General features: G+C 39.5%; 1 protein-coding gene across 4 annotated transcripts in view; it reads left to right on the plus strand.

The window, feature by feature from the left end:
• The window catches only part of PHEX (phosphate regulating endopeptidase homolog X-linked), a 220,965-nt gene that overhangs the window by 196,505 nt on the left and 3,829 nt on the right, over positions 1-20,631 (plus strand). For all 4 annotated transcript variants that reach the window (XM_045050691.1, XM_045050690.1, XM_045050693.1 and 1 more), the window contains 5 exons: positions 3,276-3,343; positions 6,847-6,977; positions 12,690-12,755; positions 13,756-13,860; positions 18,510-18,586. In XM_045050691.1, the coding sequence (XP_044906626.1) occupies positions 3,276-3,343; positions 6,847-6,977; positions 12,690-12,755; positions 13,756-13,860; positions 18,510-18,586 (447 nt within the window). The remainder of the gene's footprint in view (positions 1-3,275; positions 3,344-6,846; positions 6,978-12,689; positions 12,756-13,755; positions 13,861-18,509; positions 18,587-20,631) is intronic.

Consider the following 20,631-nt stretch of genomic DNA (forward strand, 5'->3'; position numbering starts at 1 on the left):
ACTAAAAATGTGCTCAAATTCTTTGATTCTGCTTATCATTAGCAATTTGAGTGCACTTCTCTTATTATTGTTAGGTACCTGGAGACTTGGAAATCATCTGGTTAGGTTTTGAAGTTACTGATTAAGTGAATTTGTTTATTGGGTCTGTAAGCATGGTTTTCTGATATAAAAGTCAAACTCATAGGAACTTGGGAAATAATATTAGTGTCTGTTAGCTCAACCTTATGCTGAGCCATATTTGGTATTTGGGTGGGAGAGAGATTTGTATTTTTTATCCTAAAGAATCTATGTCCTCACTGAAGCCTTCCACCCTGTATTACTATATCTGCTCCGTGAGTAATTATTAAGCGTCTTTTGGGTATTTGGCATTGGAAAGATCGAGATGCTGGAGACATGGGAATCGCAGTCCACTGAGATGGCTTTCCATACATCTGTTTTGGATGGATAGCCTCCAGATTCAGCCAATGGGCATCCTTTGTGTTCACCCTGGTCAGCTTAGTCCTTGCCTGAATGTTGGCTCTAATTATGGGGATATCAACAAGCTAAAGTGTTTTTAGAGGAATGAATCAGGACTATCAGTAGCCCTAGACAACATCCCAAAGTGTGTGTTCCACAATGCAGTAATAGAGGTCGGTCATCCTCCCTTTTGTTTTGGAGAATTACAACACTCAGCAGCATAAAAATTTCCAAGAAGTTCCGCAAGAAGGAAACCTATTGAAATGTGTTTAATCCAGCGGTTCCTAAACTCCCCCTTTCCCTATGTTTTGGGAAATGCTGGTCTAGAATCCCTGACTAAAGAAAAGCAATTGAAAGAACTTGAGGACACTGGAGGGGGAACCTTGTAAGTGTCTTTACATTACTGAAGGAGAGTGAAGGTGGTAGACAACTTGCTGTACTCAGGGGGACAGAGGGTATTCAGCTAGAGACTCTACTAGACCAATAGATAGCAGCTGTAGGAAAGATTCCAGTTCAGTGTTAAGGAGAGCTGTTTTATTTAGAACCTCCTGAGCGAACGTCCCCCTCATGAGCCCCTGCTTATTGGAAATGCCCAAGGAGAAGTCCTGTGACTTTTGGAATGGGACTGTGGACTAGGTAGGCCCTTGCCTCTGATTCAGGCAAAGTGGCCCTTCCTTGTTGACAGCATGAGATCATGGTTGCTCCAGACAGAAGTCTGGCTGTCCTCTTCTTGACAGCAAAATCCAGTGCATGTGTTAAACCCATGGGGCAGTAAGAACAGAAGAGCAACTGAGTAGGTGCAAAAATTGTCATCTTTGCCATTTCATTTTTGGAAGGCTGGAGTTTTCTCTGCAGCAGCCTTCTTGTTTCTGGCCAGCCAGTCACATTTCAAAAAGCATGCGAGTTTACTTATTTATTTTTATGACATGCTAATTATGTCATATCGCCGTTGATAATTATGGCCGTTGATAAAATGGAAGATGTGAACTGAGCATTATGAAATATGATCATTGTAAGGCTCAGTCATAGAGAATTGCCTTTTCTTGTCTCCTGTCCAAAGGATCACGATTATGTGACTGAGTATTGGAACTTGGAATAATTCAGTCATTTTCTGAGTTCTCTATTACCCTTTGCAAAGAGGAAGCTCTTTGGAGCAGCCCTTCTTAAGGGACATTTATTGTAGAGCAGTTCCTGTAAGCTTCCATTGTTCATCGCTGAAATTCCTCCGGTCAACAGCATTGACCAAGGGTGGTAGAGGACTGAGTCCTGTTGTCAGGGCTGAGAGGTATGAAAAAACGAAATGTCACAGGCTGCATAGTGACAGCTACTGCTGCAGAAACTAGCACAATGTAAAATTACAAGTTTGTCCCACACTGCCATGATAGCTCCATGATTGAAATGCATAATTTTACTCTTACTTCTTTAATGAAGGTTTGCAATGATATAAAAACAGTAGGAAGCGTTTTTGTTCAAATGCAAATTACCTTGCAGGAAAGAAATAACAAAGGAAAGAATTGCCACCAAGGGGAAAAATGAAATCTTAAAGCCCTTCTTTGGTTATAGTTGAGACAAACAATTAACATGTTAAGGATCATAATGTCCTGTAATAACATGTTGCTTCAAATATTCTCATTCTTTCCACTTACGGGTCCTTTCCATTTGCTGGATGACTTTGATGTTGCATGTCAGGAGGCAACTGCAAAATATTTCCAGCATAATTGCAAATCTCAGAAAGAATCCTCATAACAAGGATTTTAAGTTGTCTTTAATCCTCATCCACGTGGTAAATAACTAAATTACCTGTAGACCTATCACTTGCATGAAATGGTAAAGTTAATTAACCGATTAAATGATTGTTACTTTTTTACTGTATACTAGGTACAGAGAATTGAGTAGTGGATCAAACTGATAAGGGTTTGGCCTTCATGGAACTTAGAGTTGAGAGAGGTCCCAGACACACACACACACACACACACACACACACACACACACGCACGTGCACACGCACCTCAGCCTCTCCTTAGAACTTGTTAGAAATGCAAATTTTTGAGTCTTATGACAGACCTATTGACCCAGAATCCTGGAGGGAGGGGAGGGCACGTGTGTGTGTACACATACACACACACACACACACAAACATCCAGAAGCCTCCTTATGGATTTCTTCATATATCATTAATATATTGTTTCAGTTCTCTACTGCTACCTAACAGCACCACGAAACAACCACTGTTGGCTTATGATTCTGCAATTTCCAAATCTGGTTAAGTCTTCATGATCTTTGCCATTCACTCATAAGCTTGTCTTTCACAGAAGCAAGGGAATGTGACTACCTTTGAAAGCAGTGATCTCTTTCAATCTCTGCTCTGTTCCTTTTTTATGATTGCATTTGGGAAACAATTTAACTTCTAAGCCTATAGTGATTTTTCAACAGTTCTCAGATAAAAAATAAATGGTATGTTTACAGACAGGGTCTTCTCAAACCCTGCTGCTGCTTTGGATGTTTATAAATATAAAGTGGCTAGAGCCGATACAGAATCATAGAAACCTTAGGGCTAGAAGGGACTTTAGAAGCCATCTCTTTTGCATCCCTAATTTCATACATGGTCATTGTGGCAGTATTACAATTGATTTTCTTTGTCCATTTCAATGAGAAGGGTGTGTTTAGATTTTTTCTTTTTTTTACAATTTTGAGGGTGTGGTTATAAATTGCGGTTACTAGAAAACAGATTATCTTGGCTTTTCATTAAGAAAAATCAAACGATTATGCTCTGAGGTTCATGCTTCTAATTTTCTCCAAATTATATATTTATACCATAGATCTCTGAGTTATGGAGCTATAGGAGTAATTGTTGGACATGAATTTACACATGGATTTGATAATAATGGTAAGTACTGATTCATTGTATAAGCGGCTGCTTTTATGATAATGTTGATGATACAGATGTTAATTGTTGCTATTATCTTTGCATAGTGGCATCACCATAGATTGAAGATTATCCAAAGCAGTGTGAGTGCTGATTGAAAAATTTCCCCCATGCCTTGCTGTGATAGCTTGCCATAAATAAATAATTGTTCCCATTGGTGATGGAATAGCATGGAAAAAAAAGACCTTGTAATTTCACTGAAATTATCTTTGCATTTAGATCAGGATTGCTGTAGCTGCCATGATAGTTACAGGAATTGCTTCATAGCCTCTCCCCTCTGTCACTTCTTTATTCACCATCTTGAGATGCTCTCCCTGGAGGTGTGAGCTCTGCTCTGAAGATGATTATACATGCTGCCAAGTTAGGATTCAGCCAGTTAGGACTCCAGAGCTTGGCTGCCTGATTCCTTTATATGATTTCAAGGATTATGCAATGCTTAAGCTGTGTTTTTCTCTATGCTGGCATATCTTTAGATTTTTTTAAAAAGGCTATGCTTTCCTAATAATGCAAAATATAGAATATGCTGTGTATCCTGATGAGATTTAAGCACAAGAGCAGAATATGCATAAACTAAAGAAATTATTGCCCCTTGTAGGTTGTCATCATTTGTAATTGGCACTCCTTTCTCCTTTACCTTTGAGCATTATTGGAAAGCCACATGAAACCTCTGAAATTTATGAATTAGTAGCAAATGATAATCATATCCACATCTGCACAGTGACAGGCAGATGCAAGGAGCCGACTGGCACAAGGCAACATTGTATAGAAAGGACCTTTTTCTTCCATGTCTGTGGTGTCTCCACCATCCTTTCCTGGATGCTGACCGGAAAGCCTGGTTCTCCTTCTGGGCAATTCTTCCTGTGCTCCCACCAACCCTTCCTGAATCATCTAGGGTTTTGGTTCCCCTGGCCTCTCCCCTCCCTGTTAAAATATAGCTACCTTGTGCTCCTCTCAATTTCCGGAGCTACACTTTCTGTCTTTCCATGATTGGTTTATCTAAGAGGAGTGTCTTAGCTAAGAAACATAACCCAGAAGTGATCTCTTGGTTCTGGGCCTTTCTTCCTGGGAAATTTAAGTACAGTTCTCGCTGTGAATCTTTTGGAGGCCTTCTGAAGTCATTCTCCAAGGACATAATCTAATGATGCCAATTTCAGTCTGTAACCAGTACTTAGAACAGAGAGTCACATAGTTAACTACATGCCCTGTAACTGTTTAATTATTGGTTGGATAGTGTGTGGAAGACAACGACTCCGTGCCCTTCCAGGGGTTGGTGGTAATGGCATCCACTCCTGCTGAAGAGCCTTGGATTATTCCAATTAACACCTTTGTTTCTAGGACTTTCTTGTAAGCCCACTGAAGAGTTCTTTGCATAATTAAATTCAAACCAATAGTAATCTTGAGTATGAAGACAGTCTAGATACACTCAGACTTCTTTTGAAGGGTGTAGAGAAAATGAAGAGTGAGCCTATGGCAAAAAAGCATGTATAACTGATCTTTTTTTCCATTATGTTTTGGAGATTTCCATTCTTGTTCCAAGTTCTCTTTTTAGAGCAACCTTCCTTGTCCAAGCAGGACAGATGGGCCTTCAATGCACACTGATGGCTGTGGAATGATTCATAGCAGAGGTTTTATGTGTGTCTCGGCTCCTAGCAACTTGGAGGAAACACATTCCTACAGGGTTGAGTCAGGGGCTACGGTCTCCCAGTGTGAATGACTCATTAGACTGTTCCCATGGACTGTTTGGAATTTCACTGGTCCTGGTGCTCCGTCTCCCTTCATGGACTTTCTGAATGAAGCCATTTCGTTTCATAATCCAGAGAACAGTTTGGGTCACATCAGATGAAAACAAAGAATTCAAGATTGGTTCAGAATGTGCATACCATAAGTTGATGAATCTTATTTTTAAAATGTTCTTTTTACTTAGGAAGAACTTCCTCTTTCTCCTTCCCCCCTTTCTACAATTAACCTGTGACACTGGAGAGAAGGTAGGAGCTGCTCCCAGGAGTGCTCCGTGCTACTGGGACTGCTTTCTCAAGGCTTATTGAATTGAGGGAAAGGGGAAATGGAGAAATTAGTTTCCATAAATGGTACAAATATCTTTTTTTTTCTTTTTATTTAAATTCCAGTTAGTTAACATACATTATATTATAGTTTCAGGTGTACATCACCAGGTGCTCATCAAGACAAGTGCCCTTCTTAATCCCTATCACCTATTTCACCCCTGCCCCACCTATCTCCCCTCTGGCAACCATCAGTTTGTTCTCTGTAGTTAAGATTCGTCTTGGTGTTTGCTTCTCTCTCTCTTTTATTTCCTTATGATCGTTTGCTTTGTTTCTTAAATTCCACAGACAAGTATTTGTCTTTCTCTGACTTATTTCACTTAGCGTTATAATCTCTAGCTCTATTCATGTCATTGCAAATGGCAAGATTTCATTCTTTTTTTTTATGGCCGAATAAGATTCCACTGTGTGTATGTGTATTGTGTCTATATCTTTATCTGTCTGTCTGTCTGTCTTCAGCCATTCATCCATCAGTGGACAATTGGGCTGTTTCCATAATTTGGCTATTGTAGATAATGCTGCTGTAAACATTCGGGTGCATGTGGCCCTTTGAATTAGTATTTTTGTATTCTTTGGGTAGATACCTAGTAGTGCAATTGTTGAATCATAAGATAGTTCTATTTTTAACTTTTTGAGGAACTTCCATACTGTTTTCCACTGACTGCACCAGTTTCCATTCCCACCAACAGTCTAAGAGGGTTCCCCTTTCTCTACATCCTTGCCAATACCTGTTGTCTCCTGTCTTGTTGATTTTAGCCATTATGACAAGTGTGAGATGATCTCATTATAGTTTTGGTGTGCATTTCACTGATGATAAGTTATGTGGAACTATGTGGAGTTATCTTTTCATGCGTCTTTTGGCCATCTGGATGTCTTCTTTGGGAAAATGATGTAATCCCTGTGAAAATACCAACAGCATTTTCTCACAGAGCTAGAACAAACAATCCTAAAACTTGTATGGAATCACAAAAGACTCTGAATAGCCAAAGCAGTTTTGAACAAGAAAAGCTAAGCGGGAAGCATCATAATTCCAGACTTCCGAAGTTATATTACAAAGCTGTAGCCATCAAAACAGTATGGTACTGGCACAAAAATAGACACATAGATCAATGGAACACAATAGAGACCCCAGAAATGAACCCACAATTATATAGTCAGTTAATCTTTGACATAGCAGTTAAGAATATCCAGTGGGGAAAAAGGCAATCTCTTCAACAAATGGTTTTGGGAAATCTGGGCATCTATGTGCAGGGAAAACAAAAATGAAACTGGACCACTTGCTTACACCATACACAGAAATAACGTCAGAATGGATTAAAGACCTAAATGTGAGATGTGAAACCATAAAAATCCTAGAGGAGAACACAGGTAGTACAAATATCTTTTAATTTTCCTTTCTGCTAGGTAGAAAATATGATAAAAATGGAAACCTGGATCCTTGGTGGTCTACTGACTCAGAAGAAAAGTTTAAAGAAAAAACGAAGTGCATGGTTAACCAATATAGCAACTATTATTGGCGGAAAGCTGGCTTAAATGTAAGTACAACTGTGGTGAAGGAGCATCTTGTGGAGAATCTCATTTTTTCTCTTTTGGACATTAGCTTCCTTTAGCCCATTGGTTCTTGGTGTGTGGTTTCCAAAACAACAGCCTCAGCCTCTCCTTGGAACTTGTTAGAAATGCAAATTCTTGAGTCTTATGACAGACCTATTGACCCAGAATCCTGGAGGGAGGGGAATGCTGATAGTCAGTCTGGCTGGCTGTCTTTTCACAAACCCTCTGCTGACTCTGATTCAAGCTTGAGTTTGAGAATTACAGGCCTAAACATTAGTTTGTTTTCCTAGATTCAGACAAATATAGAAAGTCTTGTTGCAAACACAAACAGTACAACTCTTATAAATCTATATTCCATATCATTTAAAAAATTTTCCTTCCAAACTACTACTTTAGTTTAATTCGTTGAAATCTCACTGATTTGAATTAAATGACTCTTAATTGGTTAAGAGATGTTAATTACAGACGTTTGAACAAAAGAAACGTACTTTTAAAATGCTGCTTTTTTTCTTAGGTATACATACATAAATTTCCGTGAAGACAAGAATGCGACTTTATACATGCTGCTTGTGTGCGTCAGATTCTGCTCCTTTCTTGTCTTCATGTCCGTCCCCTTCCCCTTTCCCTGTCATCACTCTTAGCTTGCCTACCTGTAATTCATCTTAATCACCCTGGTACACTTTTTCCCATGCTCATGTAGAGACAGACATGCATACACGCACCCCTTTAGTTCATGGTTTTCAGTGACTGTCCAGAAGTCCACATTGTGAGTGTGTCTAACGTACTCAACTAACTTCTGGTTGAGAGAGGTTATGCTTTGTCTCCAATTCTTTTCCCACAGTAAATGCTGCTGTAATAAACACTGTCATTAGGTTCATGTTCTTTTTGTCCATATAAAATAGGTTCCTACTGTCACCAACAACTTATATTATTTCATATTCTCACCAGTGATATATGAAAGAGCATTTCTCTATTCAGTTATTTTCTTGTCAATATATGAGAACTTTTAAAAAATATTACAGATGTTAAAATTTTATCATCCACATTACAGTGTTTTCCCTCAAGTATATTACTCATCCATTGGATTTTATATATGGCATCTTTGACCTACAAAAATTACACATTTCTATATAGCCAAAGATACCTATTTCTCTTAAAAAATAGTTTCTGTATTTCCACTGTATGTCATATATATAGTTTCCCAGCTTTTGGGGAAAATTTTTGTTGTTGTGTTATTTTACATTTAAATCTTGATGCATGTAAAACTTATTTTTTTATGGAATTTAATATGAGTGATTACTTTTCTTCTGATAGTCCATTGATCCACCATCACTGATTAAAAGACTTTTTTTCTCACTGAATTGATTATTTGTCAAATTTTAGAATCTTATATATATTGACATCAATTTTTGGATTATGTGTCCTACTCTGCTGGTCTATTTGTTGATTTCTTTACCAAGCCCTTATTACCATTGTTATAAGGATTGTTCTGGTATGTGTCAATATAAACTCTCCCTCACTGTTCTTCTTTTACGTGGTTGCCCATTCTCAGGCAAATATACTTCTGTAGTTGGTCCAAGATCATGTTACCCACAGGTTACCCTGTGCCCCAAAGAAAATCCCATTGGGATTCTAAGTTAAATCACAGTTACTGTATGGAATTGACATGTTTATTATACAGTCTTCTTGTTCAAGAACATGGTATGCCTTTCTGTCTGGTTCTTATTTTACATTTTCAAACACAGTTTTATAGTTTTCTCTTTGTAGTTTATCTCCTGTATATTATTTTTAATTCTTTTTCCTTTTCCTTATTTTGCTGGTTTGATCAGGTTTTCATTTCTGCTCCCTATATGAATTTTTCTTTGTAGTTTTTTTATTGCGTTTTCTACCCCTGCTTTCATAATTATAAGAAACAGATTTCTCACATTGTATTTGACCGTAAGAGACCAATAGTGAAGAATTGTTGGTAGGGTATGGATCTGCAGGAAGCCCTCACTCTAAAACACACATGTGCACCCTGTATGCCCCTAATTCGTATAGCTAAGGGTACAACACCTAAACAGGAACAAGAGACCACACAGAACTGACTTGGTCCTCTACTTCTTCAACCATATTCAGCACAAGGAACACTGCTCTTTATCCAGGCAGAGAAACCAGAGGCTGTATTCTTGAATAGTTTCTGTAGCTCTTTCATCATTGTTCTGGAAAGCTATTTCTGTGTGTGGGTGTATGGGTGTGTGGGTGTGTATGTGTGTGGGTGTATTTTAATATCTACAACTCTGTCATGAGAAAATGTAAAATGGGTGCTTCTGTTTATCAGTATTCAATTCAGGAGTTATCCCATTGTGAAAATCCATCTAGAATATATGTTGCTTCAAGAAAAGTGTAGGGGAGGGAGGGGTTCTAGAGTCAGCTAGAGGTTCAAATCTTGATTCAACCAGTTACAAGTTTTTTGAACTTGGGGAAGTTGCTTAATGTTCCTGATTCTCAGTGTCTTCATCTGTGAAATGGGTCACTGTTCCTGAACTCATTCATTTGTTGTAAGAATTAAATGGCTGCCGTTATGTAAAGCACCAGCATGATGGCTGACGTGCAGTAAGTGCTCAGTAAATTGTTGTTACTATTACTAATACTTTGTCACATACTCATAGGTGCCCCATCCTACAGAAAAACAAAGCCAAAGTTTGTGGGACTGAAAACAACAACAACAACAACAACAAAAACCAATAGAAGAACAGTTTTCTTAGAGGAAGGGAATGTATATTTCGTGATGATTGTTATATGCAGGCATGGTGGTAGACTTTTCAACCAGCCGAAACAAATGTAATCCTCATACTGGTCCTGAGAGGTGTACATATTGCTAGCTTATTTTACATATAAGAAAACTGAGGCTCAAAGAGATGAAAAACCACAGTAGAGTCTAGATTAGAGTGAGTCTGAGATCCACATTCTTTTCACCATATCATGCTGTGGTTCTCACATTCTAAGCTCATTTTATTCCTAGCTAGTGTGTTGGGAGGGAGACTATTCCACAGCATCCTTTTGGGCTAAAATGTCAGACACTGAAACTGAATTCTGGCAAATGTGTACCTTTGTCACAAGGACGATAGAAAGGGGATGCCTGCCCTGGCAAAATCCGCTCAACTGTCAGAAAACAGCTTCAATCTCTATCCTAGAGGAGAGGGGGCGGCTTCCTTTGTGAGTATAAAGGGCCACAGTTTATTTTCTGGCTCCATTTATGGATGCTGGTCTTCCATGCCTGAGTCCATTGCAGTGAACTGGGGAGTGCTCCAGGGGAGTGCCACAGAAGCAGACTATTCCCAGCTGGTGAGAGGCAAACCTAGGGCCATATGGTCTAAGGAGGTGGTCTAGAGTGAGGGGGAGGAGCCAGAGGGGTGAGGCCACTCCTCAAACCTCCAATTTTGATAAAGCTTAGAGAAACAACGAAGGAAATTAAATATGGGCATGAGTGGGTATAAGCAGATGCACTGGAGTCAAGAGCAGTTGAGATTTGAGAAGGTAGCATGTTAGGAGGCAAAAACTCTAGACACAGACTTTTTGGGTTTGAATCCCCGTGAAATGTGGGCAGTTGATTTAATCACTCTGTTTTAGGTGCTCCAGAAACAAAGCCCAAGAAGGGGTTTCTTAGGTAAGGGATTTATTTAGGAAGTATTTTCAGGAGAGACCTGTACGAGGGTAAGGAAAACCTGTTGGTTTCATGAGTTTAGCCTCAGCCTGATCCAGGTTCTGGAGCATGAATCGCACCATAGGAATTGTTCAGCCGGGGGCTAGAGGGCTAGGCAGTTCTAACTGCTCATCAGTCAGTTACTGAGAGTTGGGGTATCCCCTCCCAGGAATCTTCAGGTGTGGTGAGTCCCCTAAGCTAAGCTTAATCTTTCTGAGCTGGTAGCAGTTGTAGGAATGGGTGTACAGTCCTGATGGAAAAGGGGATCTAGTGTGACACCAACGACATCTGCAACAACGACATCTGTAGGCATCTGCTACACACTCTGTTCTTTCCTTATTTGTTAAACAAGGGTGGTGGTAACAGCACTTAATTTGTAAGATTGTTGTCAAAGAAGAATATATGTGAAGCCAGAGTGGGAACTTAGAGGACTGAAGCTAGGAGAGTCCTGGGTGATTACGGAAATTAATGCTCTCCGAAGATTGGTTTTTATCCATTGGTATTGCTTGATACCTGGGTGCTTGGGCTAGCCGAAAAGTAAAGAATGGGTAGGACCCATGGCTTTAAAGTTTAGAGCAGGGTGTATTCATTTCCTGTTGCTGCTATCACACATCACCACAAACTTAATGGCTTGAAACGACACAAACACTATTTTGCAGTCCTCGATGTCCCGCTCAGGTCTCAGCTGAAATCAGGGTGACACAGAGCTGTTTTCCTTTATAGCTGCTCTGGGGGAGAGTCTGTTTCCTTGGCGTTTCTTGTTTTTAGAGGCTGGCCACATTCCTTCACTCATGGTGCCTTTCTTCTAAACCAGCAGTAGCTGGTCACATCTCACATTGCATCACTCCTCCCGTTTCCTGTATCTATATGGACCCTTGTAGTTACATTAGACCCACCTGGATAATGCAGGCTAATTCTCCAGATCCTTTACTTAATCATATTTTACAATTTCCTTTTGCCACAAAAGATAACATTTTCACAGGCTCCAGGAATTTAGGACATAGACGTCTTTGGTAGGGGAGAGGGGGCATTATTCTGCCTCTTAGGCAGGGATTGACAACCTTGGTCTGCAGAGGGCCAGGCAGTAAGTGATTTAGGTTTTGTGGGCCATAGGTCTCTTTTGCAACTACTTAACTAGGCCACTGTAGCAAGGGGAGTGCCCCAGACCGTATGGACACAGATGGGCATGGCTGTGTTCCCATAAAACCTGAATGAAGGACACTGAATTGGAATTTCATCTAATTTTCATATGCCACAAAATATTCCCCTTCTTTGGATTTTTTTTCCCCTATGCACTGAGAAATGTAAAATCCAGTTTTACCTCACAGTCTGTACAAAAATGAGCGGCAGATTAGATTCTGGCTTGTGGGCTGTATTGGTTTGGAATGTTTTTTTATCTTAGCCTATTTAGGGATTTAAGAAACAATCTTCAAATGTTTGGAGGAATTTCTTCCCCGTGCTTGGCTGCTTATCATACATATTGCAAACCTTGACCTTGTGGAATGTGCTACTTCTGTTTGATTTTTGTCCCCCATGAGAACTACCCTCCTTTTAATTTTTCATGGAAGTTGCTGAAGGGAAAATGGTGATGGTTGGCCTTGAAGTTTTGTTCCTTTGTGGATGGTAAATTTTTGGAAACAGAAGCACACGGAAAAGACTCAAATTATATGAATTAATCAGAGAAAGTCATTTGTGTATTGACATTTCAACTTTTTCTCCATTAAACCCGAGTCACTCAGAGTATTGTTAACATTTTATTGGAGCTGGCTAAATTGGTAAGATACAGAGGTGGGGGAGAAAGAAATGCATAGCATAATAAATAGAAATTAGTGTATTCAGCAGCACCTTGCTGGAGTTCGTTTGTCATCTCACAATATATTATGACTACCCTATGCTTTATTGAATGTAATTTTCTCTGGAAAATATGGCACTTTTTCTTGCTATCGTACTTATGCCTTCTGCTGAATGATAGTTGGCTGTGAAACACTCTTTTTTTTTTTCTTTTTGTTAGGTGAAGGGGAAGAGGACCCTGGGAGAAAATATTGCTGATAATGGAGGTCTGCGGGAAGCTTTTAGGGTATGCACTGCAACATATTTGCTGTGATTTTTAAAATGAAACTATGGAACGCCATGTGGGTGCACCTCAATTTACACTCCAGACATATTCTTGAGGAGTTAGATTTCTGTAATTTCTGTAAATAGAATTATATTTCCACATTGACTCTGTCATACTCTATTATATGGATAGAGCTGCATTTCTTTTTTTCTTTCTTTATGGGATATAGAGTCACCCTAAAGAATAATATTTGTTGTGAAGAATCATGTATTTAAAGGATGGTTTTCAGCAAATGCGTTCACAGTAATATCAAAGCATGTTCCAGAAATCTCCTCAGGGCTATGTTCATATGAGTTTTCCTTGAGTACCCGGTCTCTATAGCCCATCTTGCAATTTTCTCTTAAAATACCAACCTTCTAAATGATGGCCAGAGGCTAGTGGTTCTCATATAGTTGGCCAGTAACAGTCCATAGTAAGGTTTTCATCATCCACTGGTCTTTGCTTAAATAAGAAACATTAAGGATGATGTGGAAAGATTTTCATAAAGGTAAATGCATTTAATGTAAAGACCAGGCTGTTATTCTGAGGTTACATCCTTCCTGTATTCTAATTAAAATATATTTTATAAAGTGATGGTGATTGCAGATGATAGTTTTCCCTTTTACTTGGAAAAATAAAAATTTGGCCCCAATATGTTGACCCCAACATTTATTTCCAAAGTCCTTGCCATTTTGTTAGAGAAAGAATAGCTTTTTTTGGGGGGGGGGAGGTATTTAACGTGTGAATGCTTTGGCCCAGCTTCTCTGTATCTGTTGAGTATCAGGTCTTTTAGCAGGTGAACCTGCCTCACTGTTAAGCAATACGACATTGATTTGCATTTCCAGAGGTTGGTGTTGTTAAAGGAAAACTTTACAGGATGCATTTTGCACATGGTGGAGGATATATTGAGTATCTCTGCACTGGATGAAACAAGAGAAGAGCCACCATTGCAGAGGATCATCCATTCTACTTCTCTCTCCAGGCTTACCGGAAATGGATAAATGACAAGAGGCAGGGACTTGAGGAGCCTCTACTACCAGGCATCACATTCACCAACAACCAGCTCTTCTTCCTGAGTTATGCTCATGTGAGTAGGCCAAGGAAGGGGCATCAGAGGTGAAATGTGAGACTTTGGCTTGCTCCCATGGTGAAAGGTTTGGAACGAAAGTCGAATGGCATAAGTTTGATTTGAGCTGAAATTTTATCTTGCTGCTTATTTCCGGGACAAATTTCATCTTCTTAATATTCTGGGGGACATAATTAATCAACTGATTGAGTCAGGGTATTTTGGTATTGTTTATCAAGTGGGTTACCAGCCCTGTGGTAACCACTTATCATTTCTTTAATATATCCTGACTTCTTAAAGTATGCACTACTTCCTATAACCTTTTCTGGTGATTGGCTTTCATGGCCCTGCCCTCTGCTCTGTTTCTCCTGTTCCTTTGCCTCATGGGCTGACAGTATCCCACCTCTCTCAACCTGCGGGGGACCCACAAGGCTGTGTTCCCTTGGTCGCAAGAGTCAGAAGAGTACGTGGAGGCTGCTAGAGCTGAAAACAACAATAGAAGCTTATGTCACAAGTGTGTAGGCCTCATTTTCAAAGAAGAGATGGGTTGATGAAGGTTCTGATGCATGGCTTCACAGTGGGCAATGTAGATCTGTATGCTCAAAACTAGACCAAAGTTGTTAACAGCACAACCTTCTTTTCTTCGCTCTTTGCATTGGCTCCTCAGTAAGCTGATTCATTCCACAGCTGCTTTGATTTTCCTTCTATGGCTTTTCTTCCTTTTTGATTTTCTCAGCTTCTTTGGCTGACTCTGGCTAAAGGATTCTCACCTTTCTGGGATCTTTTATTTCTTTTTTTAATGCTAATTTATTTTTAAGACAGAGAGCTGGGGAGGGGCAGAGAGAGAGAGGGAGGCAGATGATCTAAAGTGGGCTTTGCACTGTGACAGCCACAAACCTGATGTGGGGCTTGAATTCACGAACGGTGAGATCATGAACTGAGCCAAAGTCAGATGCTCAACTGACTGAGCCACCTAGGTGCCCACAGGATCTTTTATTTCTTAAAGCTGACATGACAACACTAAATAATCATTTATCGACATGACATTGGTAAAACTGGAGTCACTAAAATGACTTTCCTTTTTAGTTTTCCCATTGTTGTCAATACACCCCAAGTCTCTGGGTCTTCCTGGTTAGAAAATGTAGATTCTTTGGTCTTACTTGATTTGTGTATCCTCGTTTTTATGACATGGGTCCCCAAAGCTGGATGTTTCATCGTTTTAACTCCTCTTCAGATTGAACCTCTTTTTCCCTATTAGCCTGTCTCATCATCTGTAGAGTAAGCCTTGATCTCTTCGACTCTGGATTATCCCAACAGCGTTATGGCATGTTTTTCCAACTTTGGCATCTTTCCACCACTGTCTGTCTTACATGACCCTGGAATACTACTTTGATTTCATTACGGACCTGCTGAAGGAACTGCAGTGGCTCCCAAGTGCCTGCCACATCAAAGCCAAACACGTCCAGCTGGCTTTCATAGTTCTGTTCAGTCTTACTCAACTGTACCCAACCAGTTCTGAGTTCCTGCAACTCTCCTAGACTCACCCTTAGCCAGGCAGGTGTCCTCACTTCCAACCCACACTGTTATGCCAATTACTGACTGTGTGGCTTTGCTTTTGATTTTCCTTCTATGATGTGACCCTCTTCATACTCCTCCCCCTGAGATTATTCAGTCTCATCTTTATTGTTCAGGATCCACGTCGAGTTCCACCTCCTCCAAATTTTCCACAGACTTCCCTAGGACTCCAGTACTCTCTCTCTGTCTTTTTTGAATCTCCAACTCCTTTACATTACATTCCCTTCATTACTATGCAGTTGAGTCCTTAATTGTTCTCAAACTGTTGAAGACTTTTAGTTTTATATCCATAGCTAATCTTCTGGATCCTTATATTTCTTTGAAAAAAACCTTTTTTTGAGAGAGAGACAGAGCATGAGAGAGAGACAGAGCATGAGTGGGGCATGGGCAGAGAGGGAGACACAGAATCCAAAGCAGGCTCCAGGCTGTCAGCACAGAGCCTGACGCAGGGCTTGAACCCACGAACTGGAGATCATGACCTGAGCCAAAGTCAGACACTTAAGCGACTGAGCCACCCAGGCACCCCTGGGTCCTTATATTTCTTATGTATCTCCATAGCACCCAGAAAAGATGCTGGGTATGTTGAAGATGCTTGACATTTTTAGATGAATTGTTTATAAAAGGTAAGACTAAGTAGCAGTTCCATTAAAGAGACTTCTTTGGGGTCAGTGCTGGGTCAGATATCTCAAATAAGCACACACAATGTAGTTAGAAATTTCTAGAGCAGGGTTTGGCAAACTTGGACCCATGGGCCAATTATGGCCTGCTGTCCATTTTTGTAAAAACTGTTTTATTAGAAAACAGTCATGCTCTTTACTTTATGTGTAGTGGGTGGCTGGTTTTGTGTTACTGTGGCCAAACTGAGTAGTTGAAGCAGAGACGTTATGGTCTGCAAGGCCTAAACCATTTAATGTCTGCCCTTTTACAGAAAAAAGTTTGCTGACCTTTGATCTCGAGGACACAGTACAGTGTCCATTGGTTCTTACTTACTTAAAGTCCATCTTAGTTACATCCTAGTCCACAATATCTTTTTGGATGTAAGGCAAACCAACTGGTAGCAATATTATCTTCATAATTTTGAGATGTCTTCAAATAAAATTCCAAAGCATATCTGATTTATTTTAAACTAAAGAGATTTAGGGAAAAATGGAAAACTACTTTATGTTACTATCTTGGAGGTATTCCTACTGACAGAAGGAGGAGATTTTCAGCCTTTGCACATTGGAATAAGTCTGCTTATAGGGAGTAAAGTTATTTTCCCTCCTGAGAAGATACTTGGAAAAGAGTAACAACCGTAATGTGTTTTCAGAAGCCTCTTAAATGATTTATGAAGCAAAGACAATACTATAACAATGCTGTATAATAATGTAAGAATATAAGAAGAAACAGAACAAGAAAAAATGAGGTAATAGAGAATGCCAGAAACAACTTCATCTCAACTAACTTCTGAGGAAATTAAGGAATCACATTACAAAAGCATCTTCACAGTCATGTTCAGATGGTTTATCTTCATCAAAAGCAATAGCATCATATCACCTTTCCTGCTTCCTGTATCCTTGTACTTTCTGTGACCTGTTAATTCTTTTCTTAGACATTCTCTTTATCTTTCTACTTTTCTTCATTCCTGTTTCTACTTACTTAGTGGCCACTCATTGGGAACCTTCCTGAGGCCCATAAATACTCTTGGAACTAGTCTCTAATTTCCTCCTCCTGCTATGCACCCCTGCCAGATAATTCTTTTACAAATATGATTTTGTCATTTTCCTGCTCACAAACAGTGTTTAAATACAATTTAAACCCTTGGCCTGTTGCTCAAGACTTCAGAAATCCAGCACCATCCTCTCTCCCTGCTGGCCTCCCACTGCTGCCCGTTATCCACCACACATTATCCCTGCTCAATGTCTCGCTTTTTCTTTTCTCTCAAATATGTCTTTGCTTCCATTTTCTCCCACACTTAGAATTCCCCGCATCATTTCATGTATCCTAGTTCTTTTCATACTTCAAGGCTATATCATGTTTCCAGACAAACTTCAAGTCAGGATTAAGTAGGTTATGGTGCAGGAACAAACAGTACAAAGACACTTTCTTTTGTGTTCCTGCTCCACGTCCCATGTGAAAGTGGGGGTTCAAAGTGGGACTCTGCTCCTAGTTATTACTCAAGGACCAGGGTTTTGGAATCTTTATCTCAACACACGCTCACATGTTCAGCATCGGGGTAGGAAAGAGAGATGAGGAAATGTCCACTGGATCTTAATGCAGCATCTTAAATTATTCTGAAGACTCTTAAAAACTTGCACTGGGTTTTTAAAGCTTCCACAAGGATGTGACATCTGTCACCTCTGCTTACATGTGGTTGGTCAGAGCAAGTCACATTAGCTTTGCCTAACTTCAAAGTCCATGGAGAATTCTCCTCCTATCTGAGGCCCTGACTAGGGGTAAGGCAAGCAACGCACTTAGGGTGCAAAATACTAACTTCTCATGACCATACTCAATAAGGGATGATTGATTGATTTTTTTTTTCCTGTTCGAATGAGTATGGTAGAATTTGATAAGGGCTATTCCAAGCATTATATTATTTGAGTTAATACATTGGTTGATTTCTAGGCTTATACACTATTCTCTTGATTTAAGAAATTTGTCTAGAGGGGCGCCTGAGTGGCTCAGTTGGTTAAGTGTCTGACTCTTGATTTCGGCTCAGGTCATGATCTCGCAGTTCGTGAGTTCGAGCCCCCATCGGGCATGCTGCTGCTATCAGCATGGAGCCCGCTTCGGATCCTCTGTCCCCCCTCTCTCTGTCCCACTCCTGCTTGTGCTCTCTCTCTCTATCAAAAAAAAAAGATAAATAAACATTAAAGGGATTTGTCTAGAAACCTTCCTAATTTACTCAAGTTGTGGAGTTATGCACAACAATCAAACCTTCTACTCTGGGGATTAGAATAATGGATGTTACTCCTGATGAAGGTTTTATCTGATCTACTAAAACTGTCATCCACTGAGTCTAAAATTACTCTTCAGTATAATTTGGAGCAGTTAAGGTGGTAGGCAATGTGTAATCGGAATGGAAACATAATTACTGGGATTCTCTTCTCTTTTAGGTGAGGTGCAATTCCTACAGACCAGAAGCTGCCCGAGAACAAGTCCAAATTGGTGCTCACAGTCCCCCTCAGTTTAGGTAAATGGGCAAATCGGTGGTCCTAATTTTTAACTGTGCGTCTCCCACCTCCTCCCCAACTCAGCCATCCCAGTGCTGTACCACATAGGAGATCTGAACAAAAGCCCTTATTGTGAACAGCGATATCTCCATTTTGCAGACAGGAATATCTGGCCAAACAGAACCGAGCATCTTTTCTTTCATTAATAGGAAGCTAGTTTAGTCAGAATACTTTCAAAAAAAATTTCTGTAGTAGGCATTTACTCGTACCTCTAGTCTAGTGCTGTATCGAGATCTGTGAGATAGTACAAGACTCCAAAGATAATTTAGAATCCAATTCATAGCTTTAGTATTAATTCCCATTTGTTATCTTCCAGGTTTTGAAAGGTACCAATCCACGGGTGCCAAAAGCACCACGGGTGCTCAGTAAACTGGAATATTTGACTTATCCAGCCCCCTACTTTTTTTTGTCTGGGCCAGAAAATGTCTTTCTCCTTAGGCAAGGATGAGAGTTTATGTGCCTTAAACCACGTAGAGCTCTGGTTTATTTTGTGTCCTAGGATATCCTATTTAATGCCTCTTGTTCTTTCATGCAGTCAACCGGCAGACATGAATGAATGCCCACTTTCTTAATAGCTCTGAATACAAAAGAGGATGTATGGTGGTATTTAGCTATTAGAATTCATATCTAAAGTCAAAGCTCTACATTTTGGCTTTTAGTTTGAATCATTTTTTGAAAACAATTACTTCACGTGAAGGGAAGAGGATTATGAATTACAATCTTATTTGTCAGAATGTACAAAAAATAATAAGAAAAAATTAAAGTTAGTATACTTACCCTGTGCTAGGTTTCTTGCACAGTTTGAGGGAGCTTTTCTGTAGTTGGGGTCAGAGAATTATAATGGGAAATCCAAGAAACCATAATAATTTTTATTGAGTCTTTGCCTAGAACATGTCATATATCTGGATATCTTTGCTTGATGTTTAAGTGACTCCATCAGCACAGTGCAGGAAAATTGCCTAAAATTTCTCCTGTATTTAAAAATCTTATTCCTAAAAGTTTGCTTTAGAAATGTTTCAGGAATTGACTATAAATTACCCAGTAGCATAAAAATCTAATCACTGTATTAGAAATTCTCCCCCACTGGGCTAAACTGTCAAAAATGCTGACACTCTCTAATGGACTAAAATATTCTCCCACTGGCGAATGGTACAAAGGAAGCCACACAGTAGATTAATTACTTAACAGATAAGATTGTAGAAACTAATTTCCTTTTAGTAACTAGTTGCTGGTAACGTTGGATTTTAGCTGATAATTTGCAGAGTATACTTACTAATTATCAGCTAAATTCTCTTTTTAACATTTGCCCAGGGTGAATCACACTATGAAATATGCATTCCTACCCATACATCCCAGTTAAAACAAGAAGTTTGGATACAGGCCAATATATTCATTCAAATGCCCATAGGTAACAAAGTCATTAGGGAAGAAATAGTTAATAACTGAGAAAGCTGAGTCTCTAGTCAACCCTTTGAACATGCAGTTGAGTAAGAAATAGATGAGGGGGCAGTTTTTGCTGGCTTGTTAGTGATGTCTGCGGTAACTATAGATTTTGAGTACAGCAGAAATCACACGATGGAAATACCTATGCCGTAAGGCAGTTAAAATTAAAGTGCTGAGTAGGAATCCACAGTCTTTACTGCAGTCAGAGAACTTGCAAGAACACCAGATTTTGGAACTAACTTCAGTAAGACATTACTCATCAATAACAGGTAGACACCATTCATTGGTTTGTTACCTCGACCAGATTCTAGGTAAATATGAACTTTCAAACATAATAGGAATTTAGGAAAGCATTTTTTTGTAGATTGAATGAAGTCTTTAAAGATAGTTTATAGATAGTAAGAACATGGATGAATCTTGCAGACATAATAGTGAAAGAAGTCAGGAACAAAAGAGTGCATATTGTGTGATTCCATTCATATGAAGTTCAAAAACAAGCAAAATGAATCTGTGGTGATAGAGGTCAGACTAGTAGTTTTCCTTGGAGGTTCTACTTGTAGGG

Source organism: Felis catus, chromosome X, assembly GCF_018350175.1.
Source record: "Felis catus isolate Fca126 chromosome X, F.catus_Fca126_mat1.0, whole genome shotgun sequence".
NCBI lineage: Eukaryota > Metazoa > Chordata > Mammalia > Carnivora > Felidae > Felis > Felis catus.